The sequence below is a fragment of the Acomys minous genome, assembly GCF_964271855.1.
Source record: "Acomys minous genome assembly, chromosome: 13".
NCBI classification, from domain to species: Eukaryota; Metazoa; Chordata; class Mammalia; order Rodentia; family Muridae; genus Acomys; species Acomys minous.
The window spans coordinates 16614866-16637955 of NC_140495.1; the positions used below are offsets into that span (position 1 = coordinate 16614866).

General features: G+C 46.6%; 1 protein-coding gene and 1 long non-coding RNA gene across 3 annotated transcripts; one reads left to right on the forward strand and one right to left on the reverse strand.

Moving 5' to 3' along the window:
• Window positions 1–1740: 1740 nt before the first annotated feature.
• Window positions 1741–21663, forward strand: IQCF2 (IQ motif containing F2). Of its 2 annotated transcripts, XM_084752321.1 has the most exons (4): window positions 1741–1834; window positions 2018–2065; window positions 20236–20307; window positions 21187–21663. In XM_084752321.1, exons 1-4 carry the CDS (start codon window positions 1817–1819, stop codon window positions 21568–21570), a joined length of 522 nt encoding a protein of 173 aa, XP_084608447.1. In that variant the 5' UTR covers window positions 1741–1816; the 3' UTR covers window positions 21571–21663. The 2 variants fall into 2 exon arrangements, with proteins under 2 accessions (XP_084608447.1, XP_084608448.1); XM_084752322.1 differs by lacking the exons at window positions 20236–20307; window positions 21187–21663 and adding an exon at window positions 2592–3040.
• LOC311580638 lies at window positions 16847–21440 on the reverse strand. The gene is made up of 2 exons (XR_014773534.1): window positions 21361–21440; window positions 16847–16945 (listed from the first exon to the last, which is right to left on the reverse strand). It is a non-coding gene; the product is annotated as an uncharacterized lncRNA (long non-coding RNA).
• Window positions 21664–23090: the final 1427 nt, after the last annotated feature.

Consider the following 23090-nt stretch of genomic DNA (forward strand, 5'->3'; position numbering starts at 1 on the left):
GCTCTTTATTAAACCAATCAGAAGGAGATGTAGACGATGTTTACAAAAAACTGAGACAGGTGACGCCTCATATGAATAATAACACCAGGTGCTGGAGAGATGGCTCAGCAGTTAAGAGCACTGGCTACTCTTCTAGAGGACTGGGGTTCGATTCCCAGCACCCACATGGCAGCTCATAACTATAACTTCTGTTCCAGGGGATCTGACACCCCACACAGACATGCCTGCAGTCAAAACACCGATGTACATAAAAAATAGAAATAAATACATTCCTTTTTTAAAATAACAATTATAAAGTCCAGTTTGTGCTCAGCTCTCTGCTGGTACAGGAATCAAATACACAGACACCCTTTGCTCAGTACACAAGAGATTATCCCAATAACACAGAGACAGGTTGAAGGAAGAATAAGCTACACACGGGTGAAGACAGAGCCAGAGAATGAGAAGGAGCCAGAAGATTCGAACAGATTGCTAGAGATAGTCTGAGGCCAAGCACAGCAATTCAGTCAGGCTGAGAGAGAAGCCAGATTGAATCAGTCAGCTTGGAGAGGAGTTTGAGCCAGACGACTGAGTTGAACCAGCCAGCAAGAGTTTCAGAAAGAACTAGAAAGGGTGAGCGTATTCAGCAGTAAGTCTCAGAGGCTGAAAACATTCTAGGCCTAGATTAGATTGTACAGAGGTTAGAAGCTTCCAGGACTAGGCCTAGGGTAGCAGACAAAGGCAGTAAGCTTCGGAAACAATTACAGCAGGTGAGTAAAAGATACTTTTATATCTTATAGAGCCCAGGCCCACCAGCCCAGGGATGGCACCACCCACCATAGGCTGAGCTCCTCCTATATCAATTACTAAGAAAGTGCCCCACAGACTTGCCTGCAGCCTAATCTTATGGAGGCATTTTCTCAACTGAGGCTCCCTCCTCAATTGATTGTAGTTTGTGTCCAGGTGACATAAAACTAGCCAGTGCATAACTCAGCAGTTAAGAGCACTTACTGCTCTCTCAGAGGACCCAGGTTTGATTCCCAGCACCTACGTGGGAGTTTACAAGCATCTTTAACTCCAGTGCCAGGGAACTCGGTGCCTTCTTCTGACATCCACAGGCACCAGGCACATGTGTGCCACTCAGACATACATGCAGGCAAAACACTCACACACATGAAATAAAATACATCACTTGAGAGTTTTTTAAAAGAAATCTAGCCAGGCAGTGGTGGTACACGCCTTTAATCCCAGCACTTGGGAGGCAGAGGCAGGTGGATCACTGTGAGTTCAAGGCGAGCCTGGTCTACAAAGCGAGTCCAGGACAGCCAAGGCTAACACAGAGATACCCTGTCTCAAAAAAAAATTTTTTTTTAAATCTTTCCTCCTCCTTTAAAAATTCCCAAGTGTTTTTCCACAGCAATAAACAGATGAATAAGACACTCCACATATTCTGCACCCATCAAAAGAAGGAGTTTCCCATCATCCCAAGGGAAAGGCAGAGAATAGGAGGGGAAGAGGCACATGTATCTTCTTGTCACAACACGAGCTACTGTCCTCCGTGGCCAATGACAGAATGTCCCCAATGTAGCCAAATCATGCTCATCCCTGGCATAGGACATATTTACACCCTAAGAACTCCAGCCCATCCCCGGCTAGAAACAGAAAGATGTTTCTTCTCTATCCAATACCTGTGATACTGGAGAAGACAGTCTGGTCTCTGGGTCACAGTTGCCCTTATGACATCACGGCCATCTCTCCCATCAGCCATCCTGGGCCTGCTGGCGTTGAATGAGCAGCAACCAAGGGGGAATGATCACCTGAGCCCCTGTTCTCCACCATGGGCTCTCAATGTTGTGTAAGACTGTGGTATTCACACTGGGCTAGGGTTGCGGGGCACAGGCGGAGGGAGGGGGTGTGCTACTTGGCAGAGGGAAGTCCCAAGCTACTCTAGGGAACCCTGAGAAGACTGGGGATTGGGCATCTGGGAGTTTTCCAGGGGGTGCTGGCTTTTACCTATGACTCCCCATTTTAATTGCAGAAGTCTAACCTTGAACTTCATCTACATGAGAAAAGGATGCAACGGAAGGTAGGTGCAACCCAGGACCATAAGTGAATCACAGTCCCCGGAACCTTGACCTCAGGGTTTGTAGACATGGAGGTGCCATCTTCACTCCCACACAATTGGCTCAGTAGTGCTCTCTTGTTCTTCAAACCCCCTCCCTATCCTGAGTGGTCTGTGCACGGGACGCAGGAAGGTGAGTCACAGAGCAGTGGGAAGTAGGAGATGCAAGTGTTGCCATGGGCAGGCATGACTGAGAGAGGTGAAAGGGAGTACCGAGCAGAATTGTGGGCTGGTTCAGAACTGAGACTTTGTTTGTAATGGTCCCTGGTCCTTATAAGGACCTCATGAGGTCTTCAGGGTCAGAAAGTCTTTCCCCGAGTCCCCTGTGAACACCACAACACAAATGTACCTCACTTTATAGAGGAGGCCACTGTGGCTTAGATGAGTAGCTATAGCCATAGCCATGAATGAACCAGAGGTGGAGACAAAAGACTCTACCTATCTCTCCTGTATCCCCATCCACTGAGCATCCTATCCTTTGCCTGGTTAGCGCCATCATGCAAAACTACTATGCTACCAAAAAAAGAACGAAGCAGCCAATAAGATCCAGGCCTTGTGGCGCGGATTCCTGGTGAGGCAAAGTCTGCTGGTTGCTGCCCTCAGTGCCTGGGTGATTCAGTGCTGGTGGAGGAGCGTCCTGTACAAGCACATTCTTAAAAGGCGGCTGGTCCTGCTGAGGATATATGTCATCGAGGAAGAGGCGGCTGTCAGGCTCCAGGCCTGGGTTCGCATGTTGCAGTGCCGTCGGTATTTCAGTAAGATATGCAACACGCTCTGTGTGGTCCAGTCCCTGGATAGCTGCCTTACCTTCCAGAAGGATGACATTTTGCAGGTTCAATATAAAGTTGTTTCCAAGCAGCCAGAGTTCCACATTGAAATCCTATCCATCTAAAGGCCTGCAGCACAAAGAATTGGCTTCAACGCCTAAATAAATACCTGACCTGGTCTTGTGAGTCTCTGTGATTGTCATGCTACAGGGACACCCCTGCTCCAGGGGTTCAGACTCTATCCCTTTTCCTCTTCGAAGGGGGAAGACCTTTTCCATCACCTCAGGGCCTGCCACCTCCAAACCAGGAAACGCAGAGCCGGGTATCCCATTACGCAACCCAGGGACCATGCCTGTCTTTTGAAGTCGGGAATGAAAAGGGACTGAGCTTCTCACGCCAAAAGCACTTGGTGTAAGCACTTATGAGCACCTCCTCATAGCACAGAAGTAGTACAGCCTCTGATTTATTGTCATTTTCTTGCGTCCCCCCCTTCTAGGAGAGAGGTCAGAATATTACAGCTTGTACAGCAAGGCTTTTTATGAAGAGAGACTGAGCAACATTAGGCCCAATATCTTATCTGGCCCTTGCTGATTCTTAGGCAGTAGGCGAAGCTCTTGTAAAGTCTAATTGGAACTCCTCAGAGACAGACCTAACCAATGGCTTGCTCTCAGCTGCGCCACTCTCCTGCTCTTGTCTCTCTGTATTTTTCTATTTTTTTCATCCCAATGGCCCCCTCTTTCCACCTTTGAATGAGCCTAGCCCTCTGTCTTGTTTTACCACTGGGCACCAGATGAGTTAAAAGTCTTGTCAGTTGGGAGGAAAGAGTTTGTCAGTTCCTCAGAGACCTAAATGGAAGCCAGATGTGGTGATGTGGTATCGTGCCTCTGGTCCCAGTGTTTACAAAGCTGAGTCAGGCAGGCCAAACCTGGGCTACATGGTGAAACCTTGTCAAAAAGTGGGTATGGGGAGTGGGCTGGGGTGTGGCTCAGTGGGTAAGCGCACTTGCCTCTAAGCCTGATCTGAGCTCAACTCCCAGAATCCACGCGTTGGAAGAAGAGAACTGACTCCCACAGGTTATTCCCTGGGAGGCCATACTAGAGGAAAGAGGAGACAGAGGAGATAATACAGGAGGGGCAACTAACACTACAGACATTTTGAAAAAAGGCATATGGAAGCCTACTGTTGTAGAAGCTCTCTAAAAATACGTACACATATAAAGAGTTTAAATAGAATGACCTTATTATAGAGGAGAATTGCCCTCGTAGACGCAACAGGATAACAAAAGCCCGAAGCTGAGAATGTGTTGCATCTTTTGAAGCTGTTGGCAAATGAGTCCCATGGACCCCAGATGTCGCAGGATATTGCCAGTGCTCCTGGTTACCTCCATAACTTGGTGGTTAAGACCCTGTGGCTAAAGATGCCAAACACCTTGAGTCATAGGACACAGAGGTGTCAGGCTGACACTGCCTAGCCTTCAGGGTGCTGGGAGGAGAAAAGTAGGAATCATCAATCTGCCCTAGCTGTGAACCCTGTGAGATACAACAACGACTGGTCTGCCGGGAGGCGCCACGAGTGCACGCGTATTGTGTGAGCAACCGCCCTCTTTCTTACTGAACTTAAGGCCCACTTCACAAGTTAACACCCATATCTGGCACCATTGCCGGGGCCATGGACTCGTGGCTAGGCAAGCCATAGGCCCTACAGGAGACCCCACCGCTACCACTCCACTAAACGGACATGGAGTTAAACTGACTCCTGGTAGCTTGTTGTTACACCCCCTAGATCGGTGCATCTATCAACCCTCATCAGAGAAGCTGCTTTCTTGCAGTGGAAAGCAATTCACACAGAAACTCACAAGTGAAAAGGGCATAGCCCCTCCTCCCAAGGCTCAGGGATGACTGCAGAAGCAGGGGCAGGAGAATTGTAAGACCCAGAGGTAATAGATGTCAAGCAGTAAGCAGTGTTTCTGAACACAGCAGAGCAGTTGCACGTGTGAGTTCACAGCAGCTAAGACACCATGCAAAAAAACCTGTACCAGACAAGAGTCCAGCATCTGGGGTGGGGGGCCAGCATGGAGTCCCACCTCTAGCTAAAGAGCTATTGACAGTTGTCACCTGCTAGGGGGAAGGGAGGGGCTGGAGAGTTAACTGCCCTCCAGTGACGGCTGCACATCTGAGAGCATATAGGCAGCATCAATAGTACCTGGAGGTGGCGAAGGACACAGCAAGTCCGCTGAAAGGACCTAGGAGGAGTGAGGGAGTGGATGTGACCAAAATGCACTGCACAAAATTCTTAGAAAACGTGTGGCACACGTACACTTTCACACCGGGAGGAAGACAGAGAATACATGTGAAAAACTGAAGAAGTTCCAGACTTTGAAAACATTATGTTAAGTGAAAGGAAAAAAAAGGGCACATATTGCAGAATTATATAAAATTTATATAAAAGGCCCAAGCGAGGGAAATTATAGAGTTATAAATAAACCAGTAGCTGCTAGCGTCAGCGGGAAAGAAGTGGCTGCCACAGGGGTTTTGTTGGTGGTGGCTTTTGTTTTTGTTTTGAATGATGAAAATACCATAGAATAAGATCACAATGATGGCCACTATATTAGTTACTTTTCTGTTGTGATAAAACACAATGTCCCCAAGTCACTTCTAGAAGAAAGAGTTTATTTGGGCTTACAGTTCCAGAGGGATAAGGAGTTTACCACGGCATGGGGGAAGCGTAGCAGCAAGCGGCAGACATCGTGACAAGCTGGAAGCTGAAAAATCTCATCTTCTGCCACAAACAGGAAGCAGGGAGAGAAACAGGAAGTGAGGCGAGGCTGTGGATTCTCCAACCCAATATTGTGGTTTGGATGAGACTGGCTCTCATAGGCTCACAGACTGGAATGCTTAGTCCCCAGGTGGTGGAACTGTTTGGGAAGGATGGGGAGGTGTGGCTTTGTTGGAGGAGAGGTGCCACTGGGGGCAGGCTTTGAGGTTTCAGATTTCCCAGTTAGCTCTCTCTGCCACACACTTGTGGGTCAGGTATGAGCTCTCGGCTACTGCTCCAGTGCCAGGCCTGCCTTCGGCCACCATGCTCTCTACCAAGTTAATGGACTCTAGCCCTCTGGAACCACAAGTCCTCAAATTAAATGCTTTTTTAAAATATATATATATATATATATATATATATATATATATATATATATATGTAAGTTGCCTTGTTCACAGTGTTTTGTCATGTTAAAAGAAAAGTAACAAACTTGCTCTGAGGCGAACTCCATTATGTGGCGGGGGGGGGGGGGATGGGGGGGGGTGGGGGGGATGGGGGGGGGAGTATGTGGGAGTGGGGGGTGTTGAAGGGTGCAAAGAAGAGGGGAATCCAGAGTACAAGCCTTGAAAGGCAGAAGCGTATAAGGGTACTGAGAAAAGACAAACTGCACAGAGCCACTGCACGTTGTGTTTACCGTACCTCAGAACACTGAAGGTCCAGAGATTGTCTCCTGCCAGATTTACACACCTTGTCCATGTGGAGATTTGCAGGATTCGGTTGATAGCTCTTCATACCTTCATGGGCCTTGTTGACCTAAAGCTATCAGAGCCCTCCTCACCGAGGCCAGGCTGTACCACTTTTCGTGTTCTTTCTGACCAAGATGCTAGTCTAACTATTGATCCAGCAAAGTTCTTTATACCTCAACCTGAGGCCCGTGAGATGGTTCATCGGGTAAAGGCATTTGCTGGCAAGCTTCACAACCCAAGTTTAATCCCAAGACTCACATGGGTAGAAGGAAAGAACTGATTCCTGCAAATCCTCTAATCTCTACACACACACACACACACACACACTGAAAAAAAATAACACCATAGTGTGCCATAATATAATGAATTACATTATATACTAACTTTTTTAAAGCAAGAAAATTTAATTTTTTTTCTTTTTATGAAAGTTTCTTCTTAATGATTCGGCCTCTAAAAAACTCAGTGTACATACTTAGTCATTAATTTGGGGGGGGGCGTTTTGTTTTTTTTTTTTTTTTCCTAGACAGGGTTTCTCTGTGTAGCCTTTGCTATCCTGGACTTTATAGACAGGATGGCCTTGAACTCAGAGATCCACCTGCCTCTGCCTCCCTGAGAGCTGGGATTAAAGATGTATGCCACCATGTGCGGCTGATTTTTACTATTTAGCTGCTCTATGATAACACTCTTTAAAACTGTGTAAGTGCTATTTTTATCACAACACAGAGAGAAATGAGAAACACTCTCAGCTTCAGTTACACCAATATAATGAAGACTTTTTAGAAAAGGGAAGGTATTCCAAATCAGACCATGCTCATTTGTTCTTCCTGGATGATATACCTCACTAGCAACCTCACTCATCCTTTTTTAAATTTAATTTTAATTTAATTTATTTACTATTATTTTTATTAGATTTATTTATTTTATTATCTTATTCACATTATATCCCAATTGTAATCCCCTTGCTCTTATCTTTCTATTCCCACCCTCCCTACCTATTATTATTATTATTATTATTATTATTATTATTATTATTATTATTTTGGTTTTACAAGACAGGGTTTCTCTATGTAACAGCTCTGGCTGTCCTGGACTCACTTTGTAGACCAGGGTGGCCTGGAACTCACAGAGATCCGCCTGCCACTGCCTCCCCAAGTTCTGGGATTACAAGCGTGGGCCACCCTGCCTGGCTACTAATCCTTTTTTTAAAATAAAGAATTGCTATTTCATTATGTCCTTACATTTTTATTTGTGTGTGCAGGTGCGAAGCAAGAGGCTGGCATTAGGTAACTTTATCACTCCACCTTATATTTTTGAGACAGGGTCTCTCCATGAAGGTGAGGCTCATGCACTGGCTAAACAGACTGGCCAGTGAGTTCCAGGGACCCACCCATCTCTGCTGTCCCAGCACTAGGGTCACAGATGCACCTCCATACCCTCATGTGCCTGTGTGCTGGTGGCCAAAGCTCTGGTCCACAGGCTTGAACTTCGAGCGTTTTACCCACTGAGCCATCTCCCTCGCCCCTGTTTTTTCTTTTAGGATTTGTGTGTGTGTGTGTGTGTGTGTGTGAGCATCTGTGTGTGTCTGTGTGTCTCTGTCTGTATGTGTGTCTGTGGTTGGGTGGGTGTGTCTGTGTGTGTGTTTGTGTGTGTCTCTGTGTGTGTCTGTCTGTGTCTGTGTGTGTCTGTGTCTGTTTGTATGAGTGAGTGCACGCATGATCTCCGCCTCCCGTTTCATTATCACTGGAGTTGCAGGCACACCTCACCACAGTTGGCTTTTATTTATGGGAGTTCGGGTCCTCATACTTGTGAGGGGACTGAGTTGCCTCCCAAACCCAGAGAATGAGATGTCTATGTTATAGCTACTTTCAAAGAAAATGCAAATGTGATGCTAGTATCTTTGGCATTCTGTACATTTTCTGACACAGCCTAGAGACTCATAGGGAAAAACTGATTCAGGCAGGAAAATCTACACCCAAGACTTTACCTTTCTGTCTCCTGCACAAAGGGTACCCAGACAGGGATTTTTTTTTTTTTTTTTGGTAAAGGTAAAATTCATATTGTAGATAAAGCTGTATTCTAGAAATGCCCTGTGACATATTTTATCTATGTTATAAATATTTTGTACGGCTAATAGTTTATTAAAATATTTTTTTCTGCGCCCTAAAAATTATTCAAAAATAGAGGTGGGTATAGGGGTGCATGCTTCTAATCCTAGCACTTGGGAGGCAGAGGTAGACAGATCTCTGAGTTCCAGGCCAGCCTAGTCTACATAGTGAATTCCAGGACAGCCAGAACTACATAGTGAGGTTTTAATAGTAATAGTAGGGCTGGAGAGATGGCTTAGCAGTTAAGAGCACTGACTGCTCTCCCAGAGAACCAGGGTTCAATTCCCAGCACCCACATGGCAGCTCACAACTGTCTGTAACTCCAAGATCTGACATCTTCACACAGACATACATGCAGACAAAACACCAATGCATATAAAATAAAAATAAATAAAAAATTAAAAAACAGTAATAGTAGTAATAATAAAATATTGAGCTAGATACACATGTCTGTAGTCTTAGCATATGGGAGGTGGAAACAGGAAGCTAGGAGTGGCCTTGAATTATCTGAAAATGTAAAATAAAATAAAAATGTTGATACTATATCAGTTAAATGGCTGCAGTTTATTTCCTCAGCAGAGCTATCACTCATTGAGTTTTGATTCAAGTTCAAAGACGGTAGCATTGATCTAGTATAGCTATGTAGCTTTCTGGCCACACTGGTCATGAATTAGACCGTCAAACAGACAAAGCTGAATGCTAGGCTACCCTAGTGATGTCTCAAACTGAACGGATGCTTCTCAGGGCACATATTGTACTGCAGTAATTGGAGATACAGCTTAGGTTATGATTTTTCCCCCAGAAAGCTTAAAAAAAAAAAAAAGTCAGGCATGGTGTGGCATACCTGTAATCCTGGAACTAAGGAGGTAGAGACAGGAGGATTTTAAGTTCAAGACCAGTCTAGGCTATAGAGAGAGAAAGAGACCCTATTTTACGGTTTATTTTTCGGTCTCATCGTTTTAGTACATCAGGGCAGGGCAGGGCAGGGCAGGGCAGGGCAGGTCCTGGCAGGGGGGACTGTGTGCTAGAAACTTGCTTCCATCCCGCAAAACAGGATGCAGAAAAAACAACCTGAATCAGGAGCCAGGCTACCACCTTCAAAGACTCATCCCTATGGACCTACCACCTCCAGCTAAGACCCACGCCACAGCCTTCCAAAGAGCTCCACCAGCTGGGGGACACGCATTCAAACACAGTCCTGTGGCAGACATTTCATTCCCCTTTCATACCTCTGTCAGGCTGCAGGCTACATGCAAGAGCCCGTCAGCCTAGTTATGAACCCAGCAAACCCTCCATAGGCTTTTAAAAACTTTTATCTGTAATGATGCCAAGACACTCAATTGCTCCTTACTAAATAACATCAATTTTGTTTTAACTGTGAGGAGATAAATTTAACTGCTTGGTGTGCCTTTTATTGCAGCTCTTTCTATTTTTTAAGTTTTATACAATATTAGAATTCTTTCTCAAGTTCCTGAAGTGACACTTCACCCTTAAAACAATATTTCTAAAACTGAGAGGGGTTTTTTTTTAAGTCAACATTTCAAAGTATAATGGGAAAGTTCTAAGCATTTAAAAAAAGATCCCAACTAAAATACATACAGAACCACAAGAGACTGAACAGGCTAAGTGAGCTGTGAATGAAAAAGTTGTAGGCACACACTTTCTGATTTTAAAAATCAGACAGGGTGTGGGGAAGAAAGTTAAAAGTAGGCAAAAGACCTAAAGAGACATTTTTCCCCCCTCAGAGGAAACACATAGCTGGCCGACAGGTACGTGAAAAGGTAGTCAGCATCACCAGCCTTCTGGGAAATAAAGATCAAAACTACAATGAACCACTACCTGACATCTGTTAGGATGGTTATCATCCAAAAGACAAGGGACGAAAAGTGTGGGCAAGGGTGTTGAGGGAAATTGGGACAGCCATATGGGAAACAATATGGAAGAGCCTTTAAAAAAAATAAAAATAGAACTACCATATGACCCAGAACCATGCTTCCGGGGACATATCCAAAGGACATACTTTATTCCTATGTACACCGCCTGGGATCTACCAAGCTTTGCCTCCCCAGCAGCAGGAGTGCAGGTGTGTGCCACCATACTGTTTTTTGGTTTTGGTTTTGTTTTTTTTGTTTTGTTTTAATGTAGGTGGTAGGGATCCAAGCTCAAGTCTTTCGTGCTTGGTGTGTCACACCCTCTCAGGAAGTCTACCCACAGAGTGAAAGAAACTGTCTCACAGTGGCACAACATCAGATCATGAACTTGTGTCTAGTATATAACAACTCATGATAAAATTCTGATGAGCCTGGCTGGAGCCCCTGGGTCAAGACTTAGGCTAGGTGGCAGCGAGGCTGGGCCTGTCACCTCCCTGCCAGGCTCACCAGACGAAGGCCAGCCCTGAACACCAGCTGTGGACTGCCTGGAGGGCCTCCCATGGGACTGGTGGGGAGGGCAGCACGCTCATACAGTCCCTGTATCTTACCCAGAGGCCTCTGGGTAAGGTGATCTTAAGCACACTGATGCTCAAATGTTTCATAGATCACAGATCTAAATTATGAACGATGAATGTGCTAGTTTGAATAAGAATGGTCCCTCTTTAATCCCAGCACTTGAAAGGCAGTGGCAAGCAGATCTCTGTGAGTTCGAGGCCAGCCTGGTCTACAAAGCCAAGTCCAGGACAGCCAGGGCTACAAGAAACCCTGTCTCAAAAACCAGGAAAAAAAAAAAGGCCCCCATAAGCTCATGTTTTTGAATGCTTAGGGAGTGGCACTACTTGAAAGGATTAGGAGGAGGAGGTGTGGCCTTGTTGGGGTAGGTGGGACTTCCTGGTTGGAGGAAGGTTACTGTTATATTACTAAGGGTGGGCTTTGATGTTTCAAAAGCCAGTGCCAGGTTCACTGTCTCTCCCTGCTGCCTGGGAATCCAGATGCCGAACTCTCAATTTCTCCAGCACCGTGTCTGCCTGCGTGCCGCCATGTTCCCTGCCACGCGGATAATTGGATAAGCTTCTGAATCTGTAAAGAAGCCCCAGCTAAATGCTTTCCTTTATAAGAGTTGCCCACGGCCACGGTGTCTCTTCACAGCAACAGAACAGTCACCAAGACAATGACCATGGAGGGTCTGTTTCTCAGGCACTTCCAAACAAGCCATAAGGACACCGTCCATCCACTTGACAAATGCTCACCCAGCAGATCTCATGGAAGAGGACCCTTGTTAACTGGAGCCTTCATCGACTTCTCCTGAGAGCCACTGCGTGCCTGCTGTGTGCCTCTGTGGAAATGCATGCTGTCAATGTGTCTTGGTGAGGGAATTTTTGGCGAACTTGAGACCGCTCTTCTGTATACGGCTGGGTCAGACACTGTACCCTTTATATCATGATCCTGATCTTTGAAAAGACCCTGGCCTGGGTAGTCCTCATCACACTCCAATGGGAAGAGTCCTAATGAGTCCTGTTAAAAACCCTGACTGGGTCTGAAATCCTGACCTCAGCCCACAGGAGGGAGGAGTCTGATGCCTGGGAAGACCTCACAGGCTGACCCTGACAGAGGGAGGAGTCTGATGCCCAAGAGGATCTCCACAGGCTGACCCTGACAGAGGGAGGAGTCTGATGCCCGGGAGGATCTCCACAGGCTGACCCTGACAGGAGGGAGGAGTCTGATGCCCAAGAGGATCTCCACAGGCTGACCCTGACAGAGGGAGGAGTCTGATGCCTGGGAAGACCTCACAGGCTGACCCTGACAGGAGGGAGGAGTCTGATGCCCGGGAGGACCTCCACAGGCTGACCCTGACAGGAGGGAGGAGTCTGATGCCCGGGAGGACCTCCACAGGCTGACCCTGACAGGAGGGAGGAGTCTGATGCCCGGGAGGACCTCCACAGGCTGACCCTGACAGGAGGGAGGAGTCTGATGCCCGGGAGGACCGCCATAGACTAATCCCCCTCAAGCCTGTGGATGTGTCCAGTTTGCGAATGGCACATTCCCACACTGAGAAGGGCAGTCTGGGGTGCATCTCTGCAGCAGGATTCCTTCCTTCCTCTTTGTCCCCCCCTCTCCTGCCTCAACCTCTGTTGCTGTCTTTTGTTGTTTCTGCCTACTCTTCCCTGTCCCCAGACTATTGTGGCTTTAAGGGAAAATCTCACAAGGCCCATCTCTAGACAAAAAGCTATGGAAATTAATGACAGAGAGGGAAAAATCATCTTCCTCAGGCATAAGCTCCCTAATTGGTTATCCAATACTAAGTGCTTAGCCAAAAAAAGTATACATACAAGCAACACTAAACGGCCTCAGTATGTTGTATTTATTAATATATTCATATTATTCATATTCATACGAATATATTCGTATTCATATTTATTAATATATTCACATCATAATTCATATGAATTAAATATTCATAAATATATGACAAATATATATATATATAAATACATATGTAACAAAGAAAAAGAAGTCATGAATTTGAGAAAGAACAAAGTAGAAGGACACAGGGAGGGTTGGTGGGAAAAGAGAAGGCAAGTAGCTGTAAATATAATACACATGTCTGAAAAAAATGTTTAAAGATTTTTAATTTTTAAAAAGGGACAAAGAAGCCGGGTGTGGTGGCGCATGCCTTTAATCCCAGCACTCGGGAGGCAGAGGTAGGCGGATCTCTGTGAGTTCGAGGCCAGCCTGGTCTCCAACGCGAGTCCAGGACAGCCAAGGCTACACAGAGAAACTCTGTCTCGAAAAAAAAAGGGGGGGGGCAGATCCCTGGCTCAGTTGCTCTACAAGTGATTTTAAAAAAAATTTTTTTCACATAACAAAGCTTTATTCATCCTCAGTGACTAAAGACAAGCTCCCTAGCGCCTCACCTGAGAACGCTGTCGTCGTGTGCGTCCGCCAGTTCTCTTTCTCAATGCGGTTCAGCTCATGTCGGCTCTTTTCCTCTGCAGCTCCTCTCCTCCTCTGCCTCGGGTTTTCGGGAACTGTAGCGTTTGGCGCCGTAGGCCATGCCGAGGACCAGAGCGGAGTGTCCGCAGAACTTGATGAGCACAGAGACCTGATACGGTGGAACCATCTTGTCTTGTCCTTGACCTTCGCCACAAAAATGTCTCACCCAGTGGCATGGCGGAAGGACACAGCACACGTTGGTTATAAGCACAAGGCATACCCGGGACTAACAGTAATAACTCGATGACCAATGTGGCCCAGGAATGCTTTTTGTTGTTGTTTTTTAAGACAGACTCTCAATACAGCTCTGGATATCCTGGCATTCGCTATGTAGATCAGGCTGGCCTTGAAACTCACAAATCTGCCCGCCTCTGCCTCCCTAGTACCCGGATTAAAGGTGAATGCCACATCACCTGGCTTGGAACGCTTGCTTACTCAAAATAGCTTTTGGAGCTATTGCTCTAAAGTCTGCTTTCTGTGCTTTGATGGCACTGCTATTTTTTAAATGTGTTTATTTCCTATAAATATAAATATTATATATATATATAATTTTTATTCTTAATTGCAACTTAATTTTTAATCATTTAATCGTTTATTATCGTTGTTAGGCGTCTGTGGGTGTGTGCCAGGTGCCCACTGACAGCCTGCCTCCTTGTGGTCAGAGGACAGCCTCCAGAGCTGGGGACTCAGTTCTCTAGTGCCACCTTGTGGATTCAGGGATGAATCTCAGATCACCAGCCCTGTATGCGAGTGCCTCTACCCACTTAGCAATCTCGCTGGCCCCGTGTTACTGTATTTTAAAATTCTTTTAATGCCTCAAAAAATATACAATGAATAAATTAAAGTAGGCAAAATACCTAAAAACCAAACATTTCTCCTAAGACACACAAATATCCAATAAGCACACAAAATATATTTATCAGCATTAATCTCAAAAATGTTAAAAAAAAAAATACATCAGGTGTTTTAGATGCCTTTAATCTCAGTACTCAACGGGCAGAGACAGATGAATCTCTGAGAGTCTGAGGCCAGCCTGGTCGACGTAGATAGTTCCAGGACAGGCAGAGTTTGCCTCAAAAAAATTTAAATACATCTTCTCTTCTAAGCATGCAGAACCTAGGTTTAAAAATGCATGCGCGGCCGGGCGTGGTGGCGCACGCCTTTAATCCCAGCACTCGGGAGGCAGAGGCGGGCGGATCGCTGTGAGTTCGAGGCCAGCCTGGTCTACAAAGAGAGTCCAGGACAGCCAAGGCTAACACAGAGAGACCCTGTCTCGAAAAACCAAAAAATAAAAAATAAAAAATAAAATAAAAAATAAAAATGCATGCGCTTTGCTGTGGGTGGGGGGGGGGTTGTGTTGCTGTCCATGGCACAGACCATGATGGTGTCCATGGTCTGTGCTGTGGCCAAGGACCGTGTTAATGTCCATGTTACCACTGAAGGCCGTGGGAGTGTCCATGGTCTGTGTGGCCACCTGAATCCATGTTGATGTCCAGAGTGTCTTCTGTAACCGGAACCATGTGGAAGCAAGCCCATGATCCGTGCTGCCACTGACGACCAAAGAAAGCTTCTTTTTCAGTGGCATTGATGACTGCAGACTCATAGACATAGAAGGCTTCTGGGATGACCCCTTCCCCATCCCCCACACACAAAGTCTAGACAGGAAGCCATTGAAGAGAACCCTTAAAATTTGTGATAAGGATACAGAAGTGTAGCTCTTCATGGTTTATGGCTTCTGACAGGGGTGTGGTGGGGGAGGGACTCAGTTTCTCCTCTCTCTCTCTCTCTCTCTCTCTCTCTCTCTCTCTCTCTCTCACTCAGATTTTTATTTATTATGTTCTGCCTGCGTGTGTGCCTGTCTGCCAGAAAAGGACACCAGATCTCAGTGTAGATGGTTGTGATCCACCATGTGGTTGCTGGGAATTGAACTCAGGACCTCTGAAAGACCAGCTAGTGCTCTGAGTCATCTCTCCAGCCCAGGACTCAGTTTCTTTAAGGGGCTGGCCACTGGGAGTGTTAGCATGCTCCAGGGAGTATATGAGCAACACAAATTGGACTTGGTATTTTATTTTTTTATTTTTCTTCTTTTATTTTGCGGGAGGTTACAAAAGTGGGGGTGGACCAGGAAGTGAATGTGATTGGGGCGATTATGTGAAATTCCAAAATAATTAATAAGAACATTAAGTTTTTAAAAAATTATATATATATATATATGGCCAGGCGGTGGTGGCACACTCCTTTAATGCCAGCACTTGGGAGGCAGAGGCAGGTGGATCACTGTGAGCTTGAGGCCAGCCTGGTCTACCAAGCGAGTCCAGGACAGTCAAGGATACACAGAGAAACCCTGTCTTGGGGGCGGGGATTAAATACATATATATATGACAAAAAGCAGAGTTACAAGAGGGAAGGGAGAAACAGTATTTTTATTAATTCTTTGAGAATTTTATACCTTGTTTTTCAATTATATATACTCCCCACTCCTTCCCCTAACACCTCCCAAATCATTCCGTCCTCCTCCCCTCCCCCGATAATCTAAAAATAATACTAAAATCTTCAAAATGATACCCCTTACACACCCAGTAGGATAACTAATCAAAACATCAGATAGTAACAAGTGCTGACAGGAATATAGACTAAGAGCTCACACACACTAGCAGAAGATGTAAATGGCTGATCCCTATGGAAAGCAAAGCCTCTGCTCCCCAGTGATTAGAGAGTTAACCATGAGCCCCTGGGTATAGAGAAATGAAAGGCTATTCCCAAGCCAGGCACAGTAGCACACACCTGTAATCCCAGCACTCAGGGAGGCAGAGGCAGGTGGATCTCTGTGCGTTCAGACCAACCTAGACCACAAAAGAGTCCAGAACAGTCAAGACTACACAGAAAAACCCTGTCTCAAAAAACACACACACACACACACACACACACACACACACACACAAAAGCAAGAAAGGCTATTTACAAAAAAAAATTGTACATGGATATTTATAGATGCATTATTCATAATAACCCAAAGATTAAAATCAAATAGTACAAATGCCCATGAAAGGGTGGGCATATGAATAGAATGTGGCATGTCCATGCAGTGAAATATGATGTAGCAATAGAAAATTATCAAGTACCGATGCGTACTGCAACACGGATAAACAATGAAAACATCCGGTGAGAGACTCCAGATGCAACGGATACCTGCGTGATTCTAATCCGAAACACAAAAGTGCTGGGCTTACAGGTGTCTGCCACCAAGCCCAGCTGTCCCTGGGGAATCCTCTTTTTAAAAACCTTTTTATTGATCTGGGCACAGTGCTGCACACCTGTAATCCCAGCACTCGGGAGGCAGAGGCAGGCGGATCTCTGTTTGAGGCCAGCCTGGTCTACAAAGCGAGTCCGGGACAGCCAAGGCTACACAGAGAAGCCCTGTCTCAAAAAACAAAACAACAACAACAACAACAAATATTTTTATTGATTCTTTGTGAATTTCAACCATGCACCTTAATTCCACTCATCTTTCCATTCCTTTGTATTCACGCTTTGCTCTTGCAAGCTCTCCCTAAAAGAAAAGAAAAGAAGATAGTAAAAAAAAAAAAAACCTTGAGGTAGAAGCTATAGTGTGTCCTACAGTATACCCTTTTCTTCACAAATCTTTACTTGCAAATGTTCATTGCAATGAGCCATTGGTCTGCTTCTACACCTCTGGCTTCTGCTACCCCAGCAATACTGGATCCTCACAGGCTCTCTTCTCAGACACCCCGTTATTGCCCTGTGAGATCCTGCAGCTTTGGATCTGTAGGACCAGCCCTTCCACATGCTCCAGCAGATCATACATGGGGTAGATGTTGGGGTGGGCCAACTCAAAGCCCTGGATCTGGGCCTGGGAGGTAGCTGAGTTGGTGAGCCCGGCAGCTCTCCTGTGCCTGCACCACCAGGGCAAGCTCTCCAGCCCTGCCCAGGCTAGCTCACCCAATGCCGCAGCTGGCAAGGGACAGGGGCAAATCCCTCGCTCTCACGCTCTCACCTTTACCACCAAGGCCAGCTTTACTGTGCTGCCCAGACAAGGTGCAGGGGCCACTCTCCTGAGTGCTGCAGCCAGTGAGGGACAGGGGCAGCTCTCATGACCTCAGCGCCAGCTCTCCCACCTGCCACAGGTGTCAAGGGATGAGGTGGGGGAGGGCTTCTCTCTCTTGCCCAAGTCACCCCAAGGCAGACTAGGGACAGGGACCCCTCTCCTGAATGTGGTGACTGGGAAGGGGCAACACCAGTTTGTCACAGTGCCTCAGGCAGCAGCTCAGACCAGGGACATCTGCATGGCCTTTGGTGGTAAAAATGAACCTGAGACATCAACACAGACCCCAGCAGCCATAGAACCAAGGACCCAGACAAGGCCCCCGGGCAGCAGCATGGGCCAGGATGGCCCCATGGCCCCAGGCCACTCAGATCAGCATGTCCCCATGTGACAACACAGCCCTTAAATATCCACATGGTCTCTGGTAGCAGCCCAGACCACTTGGCCTTTGGTGGTAACTCAGGCCACAGACATCAACAGCGACCTCAGCTACAGCAGGACCATGGACCCCACATGGCCCTTGGTGGCTGCCCGGGCAGGGACCTCATCACAGCCTCCTCATTTATGCCTGTTCCTCACTACTGTCAAGCCTCCAGGTCCACCTTTCCCCACAGTGTATGAACCTCTTGGCTTCTCTTTATCTTTCCTCTCTCCACCATGTACTCCATCTTTCCCATCTCATTCATCCATCATAGTGGTACCCAGGACAGGTGCTTGGCTGTCTTTCTTCCAGCCACCCTGGCCAGCCCCCTGTGAAATTCTTATCTTTTGGGATAATTTTTAATAAGCAACATCTGAATTTCTAAGTTTTTTTTTTGTTTTTTGTTGTTGTTGGGTTGTTTGTTTTTATTTCTTTTTTTAAAGACAGGGTTTCTCTGTGTAGCCTTGGCTGTCCTAGACTCACTTTGAAGACCATGCTGGCCTCAAACTTACAGTGATCCACCTGCCTCTGCCTCCCAAGTGCTGAGATTAAAGGCATGAGCCCAGCAGAGGATTTTGTTTTGGTTTTTGAAGACAGGGTTTCTCTGGGTAGCCTTGGCTGTCCTGGACTTGTTTTGTAGACCAGGCTGGCCTCGAACTCACAGGGATCTGCCTGCCTCTGAGTGCTGGGATTACAGGCATGCACCACCAAAGTTTTTAAAGATTGGATCTATTGGTTCTTAGTGCCTATTTGTGATAGATCTTTAAATGCCTTCTCAATGGGTTCTGGGTCTCTGTATTAATCTCCATCTACTATAAAAAGAATCATCTTTAATAAAGATTGAAAGCTACCCTAATCTATGGGTATAAAAATAAGAGCTTGGGGGACATTTATTACCATGACCATTTGGCAGAATAATATTACTAGGTTCTCCCCTAGGGCCTAGGAACTAGCATTCCCTGGGCTCTTGCTGAGTTCAACAATGCCAGACACAGGTTCCATTCTTGTAGAATGGACTTAAAAGCTAATCTGAAAGTAGTTGGGTTACTCCAATAATAATATTTGTGCCACTTTTTTTTTTTTTTTTGGATTTTTGAGACAGGGTCTCTCTGTGTAGTCTTGGCTGTCCTGAACTCGCTTTGTAGACCAGGCTGGCCTCGAACTCACAGCGATCCACCTGCCTCTGCCTCCCGAGTGCTGGGATTAAAGGCGTGCGCTGCCACCACTCCCGGCTTTGTGCCACTCTTGTACCAGTCAGATCAGTTGTTTTTATAGCCTGCAGAGTTCACAGCTGGACAAGACTATGGATTAATTTTCTCCCCAAGTAGTATGCATAAACTCTATGAGCATTATGAACACTAGACTGGAACTTCTAGTTCTGACTTACAGAGATACTTGTACACCCATAGTCATCAATATTCTTGTTTGGTTGGTTGGTTGGTTGGTTGGTTTTTTGAGACAGGGTTTCTCTGTGTAGCCTTGGCTGTCCTGGAAGCTTAGCTAGGAAGCAGTCAGCCTAGATGCCCACTAACCGACGATGGATAATGAAAATGTTGCATATACAGGGAACTGAATGTTATTCCACTGTAGAAAAGTTAAATTATAAGACTTATGGGTAAATGGATGGAATTAGAAAGTGTTCTAGCTGGGCGTGGTGACGCATACCTTTAATCTCAGCACTTGGGAAGTAGAGGCAGGTGGATCTTTGTGAGCTCGAGGCCAACCTGGTCCACAAGTGAGTCCAGGACAGCCAAGGCTAAACAGAGAAACCCTGTCCCGAGAAACCAATAAATAAATAGATAGAAAGTGTTCTACTGAGTGAGGCAACCCAGGCTCAGAAAGACAGGTGCATGTTGCCTCATATGCAGAGCCTAACCTTGAATTTTTAGGTTTGTGTGGTTTTCTTTGGAAGGCCTGTCAAGGTGAGGAAGCTAGAAAGAGGGACCACTGGGAGGAGAAAGGACTTAAGAGAGGAGGGAAAGTAGGGCACATGTAATGTGTAAGTAGAGAGTCTGAGGCAGATATTTTAATTCTATACCACAAAAGCCATGGTTAATTCCATCCCTGCCCTCTCAGCTGCCCCACATCACTCGTACCAGACACTGGGAAGCAGGCAAGCCAAGGCTAATGAACCATCTAGATGCAGGTTGGCTATGGTGCTTACAGTCTGTGTAAGGGTCATGACCACATCTAGCAGGTGATTAGAATAAGGGTGTGGGTGAGTATCATCTTGGACTTCACCCGTCTAAGGAAAAGAGGGAATACTAAAGCAATGGGGTGGTTTTGCACAGCGCCATCGAAAAGAATGCTTTTACTCATGTATGTATTTCTCATTTAATTTTGGTGACAGTCCAAGAGCAGTTTAGTTGCCCTTTTATGTGAAGATGAAGAGAAAACTATCCAAAGGCAGAAGAAACAAAAGGTAAGAGAACCAAGTGAGTTAGGAACTCCAGACCATTTTGTACCTGTGTCCCGGGGCTGTGGGATCCTGCCTCGTACACATCTGAGTCTAAAATGACCGAGAGTCAAGTCAGTGTCTGCTCAGTTCCCATTTCCTTCTCAGCCTGGACTCTGGATCTGACTGTGACCTAGTGGCTGGAAAGAGGGAAACCTGTCAAAAACTGCTTGGGGCTAGAAGTCAACAACACGGGTACTCTGAGTCAAGCAGAATGTTCTACACACACAGAAAGGCTGGTTGTAGAATACGTAGGAAGTGCTACAAACCCTATCATGAAATCAAAATGCATGATCATCGCAGAGAGCAATCAGATGGTGTGTTCTGGGACATGAGTCAATGACAAAAGAAAATAAAAAATAAAAACAAAAACAGGCAAATGCATTAGGATAGCAAATGTTCCCAAACCAGCGAGCCCTGAAGATGTGGAGTGACTAGCAAAGCCCCTCTCATCCCCAGAACACCTTGGCCCAGGCAGCAAGCAGTGAGATAGGCAAGCAAAGAATGCTAGGGGCCAAAAGTGGAGGTACACTCGTGTAATCCTAGCCCTTGGGAGACAGATGCAGGAGGAACAAAAATTTAAGGCCATCCCTCCTCCACACAAGGAGATCAAGAGCAGCATACAGGGGACGAAAAGGAGAGGAACTGTGTGACACTGCGAGGGAGATGAGGGGTCCTTAACAGGTCTCCTGGCTCCTTGTCAGAGTTCTGCTAGATTCCCCCCCCCCCAAACACTCTGAGGAAGAGCCAATGTTAAGACAGCCCAGACAGGTGATGATGCTGGAAGTTGGTAGCAAAAAAAAAAAAAAAAAGGTCCCTGAGTAAATCTCTCTTATCTCTGTCTAGAAAAAGTTAAAAAACAAAAAGAGAGCAGCCATTCGGCTCCAGGCCTGGTGGCGTGGCACCCTGGTGCGCAGGACACTGCTCCACGCAGCCCTCAGAGCCTGGATCATCCAGTGCTGGTGGCGGCTGATACTCAGGCGGATCCTGGAGAAGAAGCGGAGAAAAATGCTGCTTGACTACTCACACGAAGAGCAAGCGGTGGTCAAGCTCCAGTCTCTGATTCGGATGTGGCGGGTCCACTGGCGCTACTGCCAGGTGCTCAGTGCCATCTACATCATTCAGGGCCACTGGAAATACCACAACTGCCAGTCCTGTTCTTTACTGCGGGGTCACTGCGTGATCACGGCCACTCATCTGCAGTTCCACATTGAGATCATTGACCACTGAGGGCTGACTAGGAAAGAAGCTGTGTCTTTGGTTCCCAATAAAGCCCTAAGTGCTTTGTGCGTGTTTGCGTTCACAGCTGATTGGAAGCCTTTAGACTTGGGCCTCCGTGGCTCCTGGTGTCCCTCACAAAGAACCACGTGAGGTCTTCCTGTGTCTGTGTGTTGGAACGGTAATGGTCACGTGCCGCTCAGTCACCAAAACAGCAACCAGGTCCCAACCTGACCTGACCTATGACACAGCTCGAAGTCTTAATTCCCACTCCTTTCTCCCCACCACTGTTCGGAAGGTGAGTGAGCTACACCCCCTTGAAAACTCTTGACACCTGCTCGTACAGACCGAGTCTGGGGTCTAGAGTCAGGGTTGACTGGGATCTCTAGAGTACCTCGGTTTCCTCTCTGGGAAAGCCCCGGAAGCAAATGCCAGCCCCTGAATGAGGGCATCATATTGTGGCTCCAAGTGAGGATAGGAGTTTGGCCATAGTGCTGGGGGGCGGGCCTGGGGCAGGACAGCTCAACAAGCAAGGAGGTGACCCTGAGAACAAGTAGGAAAAGACACTCAGCACCCCCAACCCCACCCCGGTTCATTCTTCACAGTCGCCTCGCCCAAACAGGGTGCTATCACTCCTTCCTTCCTCTGTTGTTTTAAAAACAAAATTCCAATCGTTCCATTTACCAAAGACGACTCAGGAGCCAGATTTGGGGTGGGGTGGGGCAGGTGGAGGTGAAAACTTGCTAGTTCACAGAGGCCAAGTAAGCACCCAGCTGACCTTCCTACTCAGGCAACAACATCCCAGAAGGAAAAAGGCACAGAAAAAATACAAAAGCTCCCGCTTCTGCTTCCTCCTCCTCCTCTGCTTCCTCTTCCTCTTCCCTTTCCCCCTACCCCGTCCCTCCCTGTCCCCCTCCCACAGTCTGTCTCAAATACCCTTTACCCAAGGTCCCTCCTTTAATCCCTGTCAGCCTCTTGACCTGTTTACAGAAAGCTTTGGATTAAAAGGGGGGGGGGGCTGAATAAAAAAACAAAACAAAACACACCAGTCTTGTTTACAGTAAATGGAAAGCTCTAGGTTCAAAGATTGAGCCATACCATATTAAAAACAGATTTTTACAGTTCATTGGGGTTCGCTAGGTGCAGTGGTGCACACCCGTAACTCCAGCACTGAGGAGGCAGAGGCAGACTATTGGCTCTGTTTCTTAACAATTAAACTGTATTATACAACCCAACTATCTTACACAAGAGGGGAAAAAAAGTTAAAGGGACAGGTCTCTAGGTGTCTCTGGCCTGGGCGCTGGTCCAGCCTGTTTGCTGACCCTCTTCCCCATCCATGAGGGTCGATTAGAAACACAATAGTCCAGGTAGAGTCCCCTAGTCTGCTCCCTGAATTCCAGGCCCAGGATGGCTCCACCCACTCTATCTCAAGGTTAATCTCAGGGAGTATCCATGGTGTGTCCAACGGCAAAGCCCACCAAGACTGCTTTCACCTGTGACAAAGCTTACACTCCTTCCCACAGCAGGCGGAG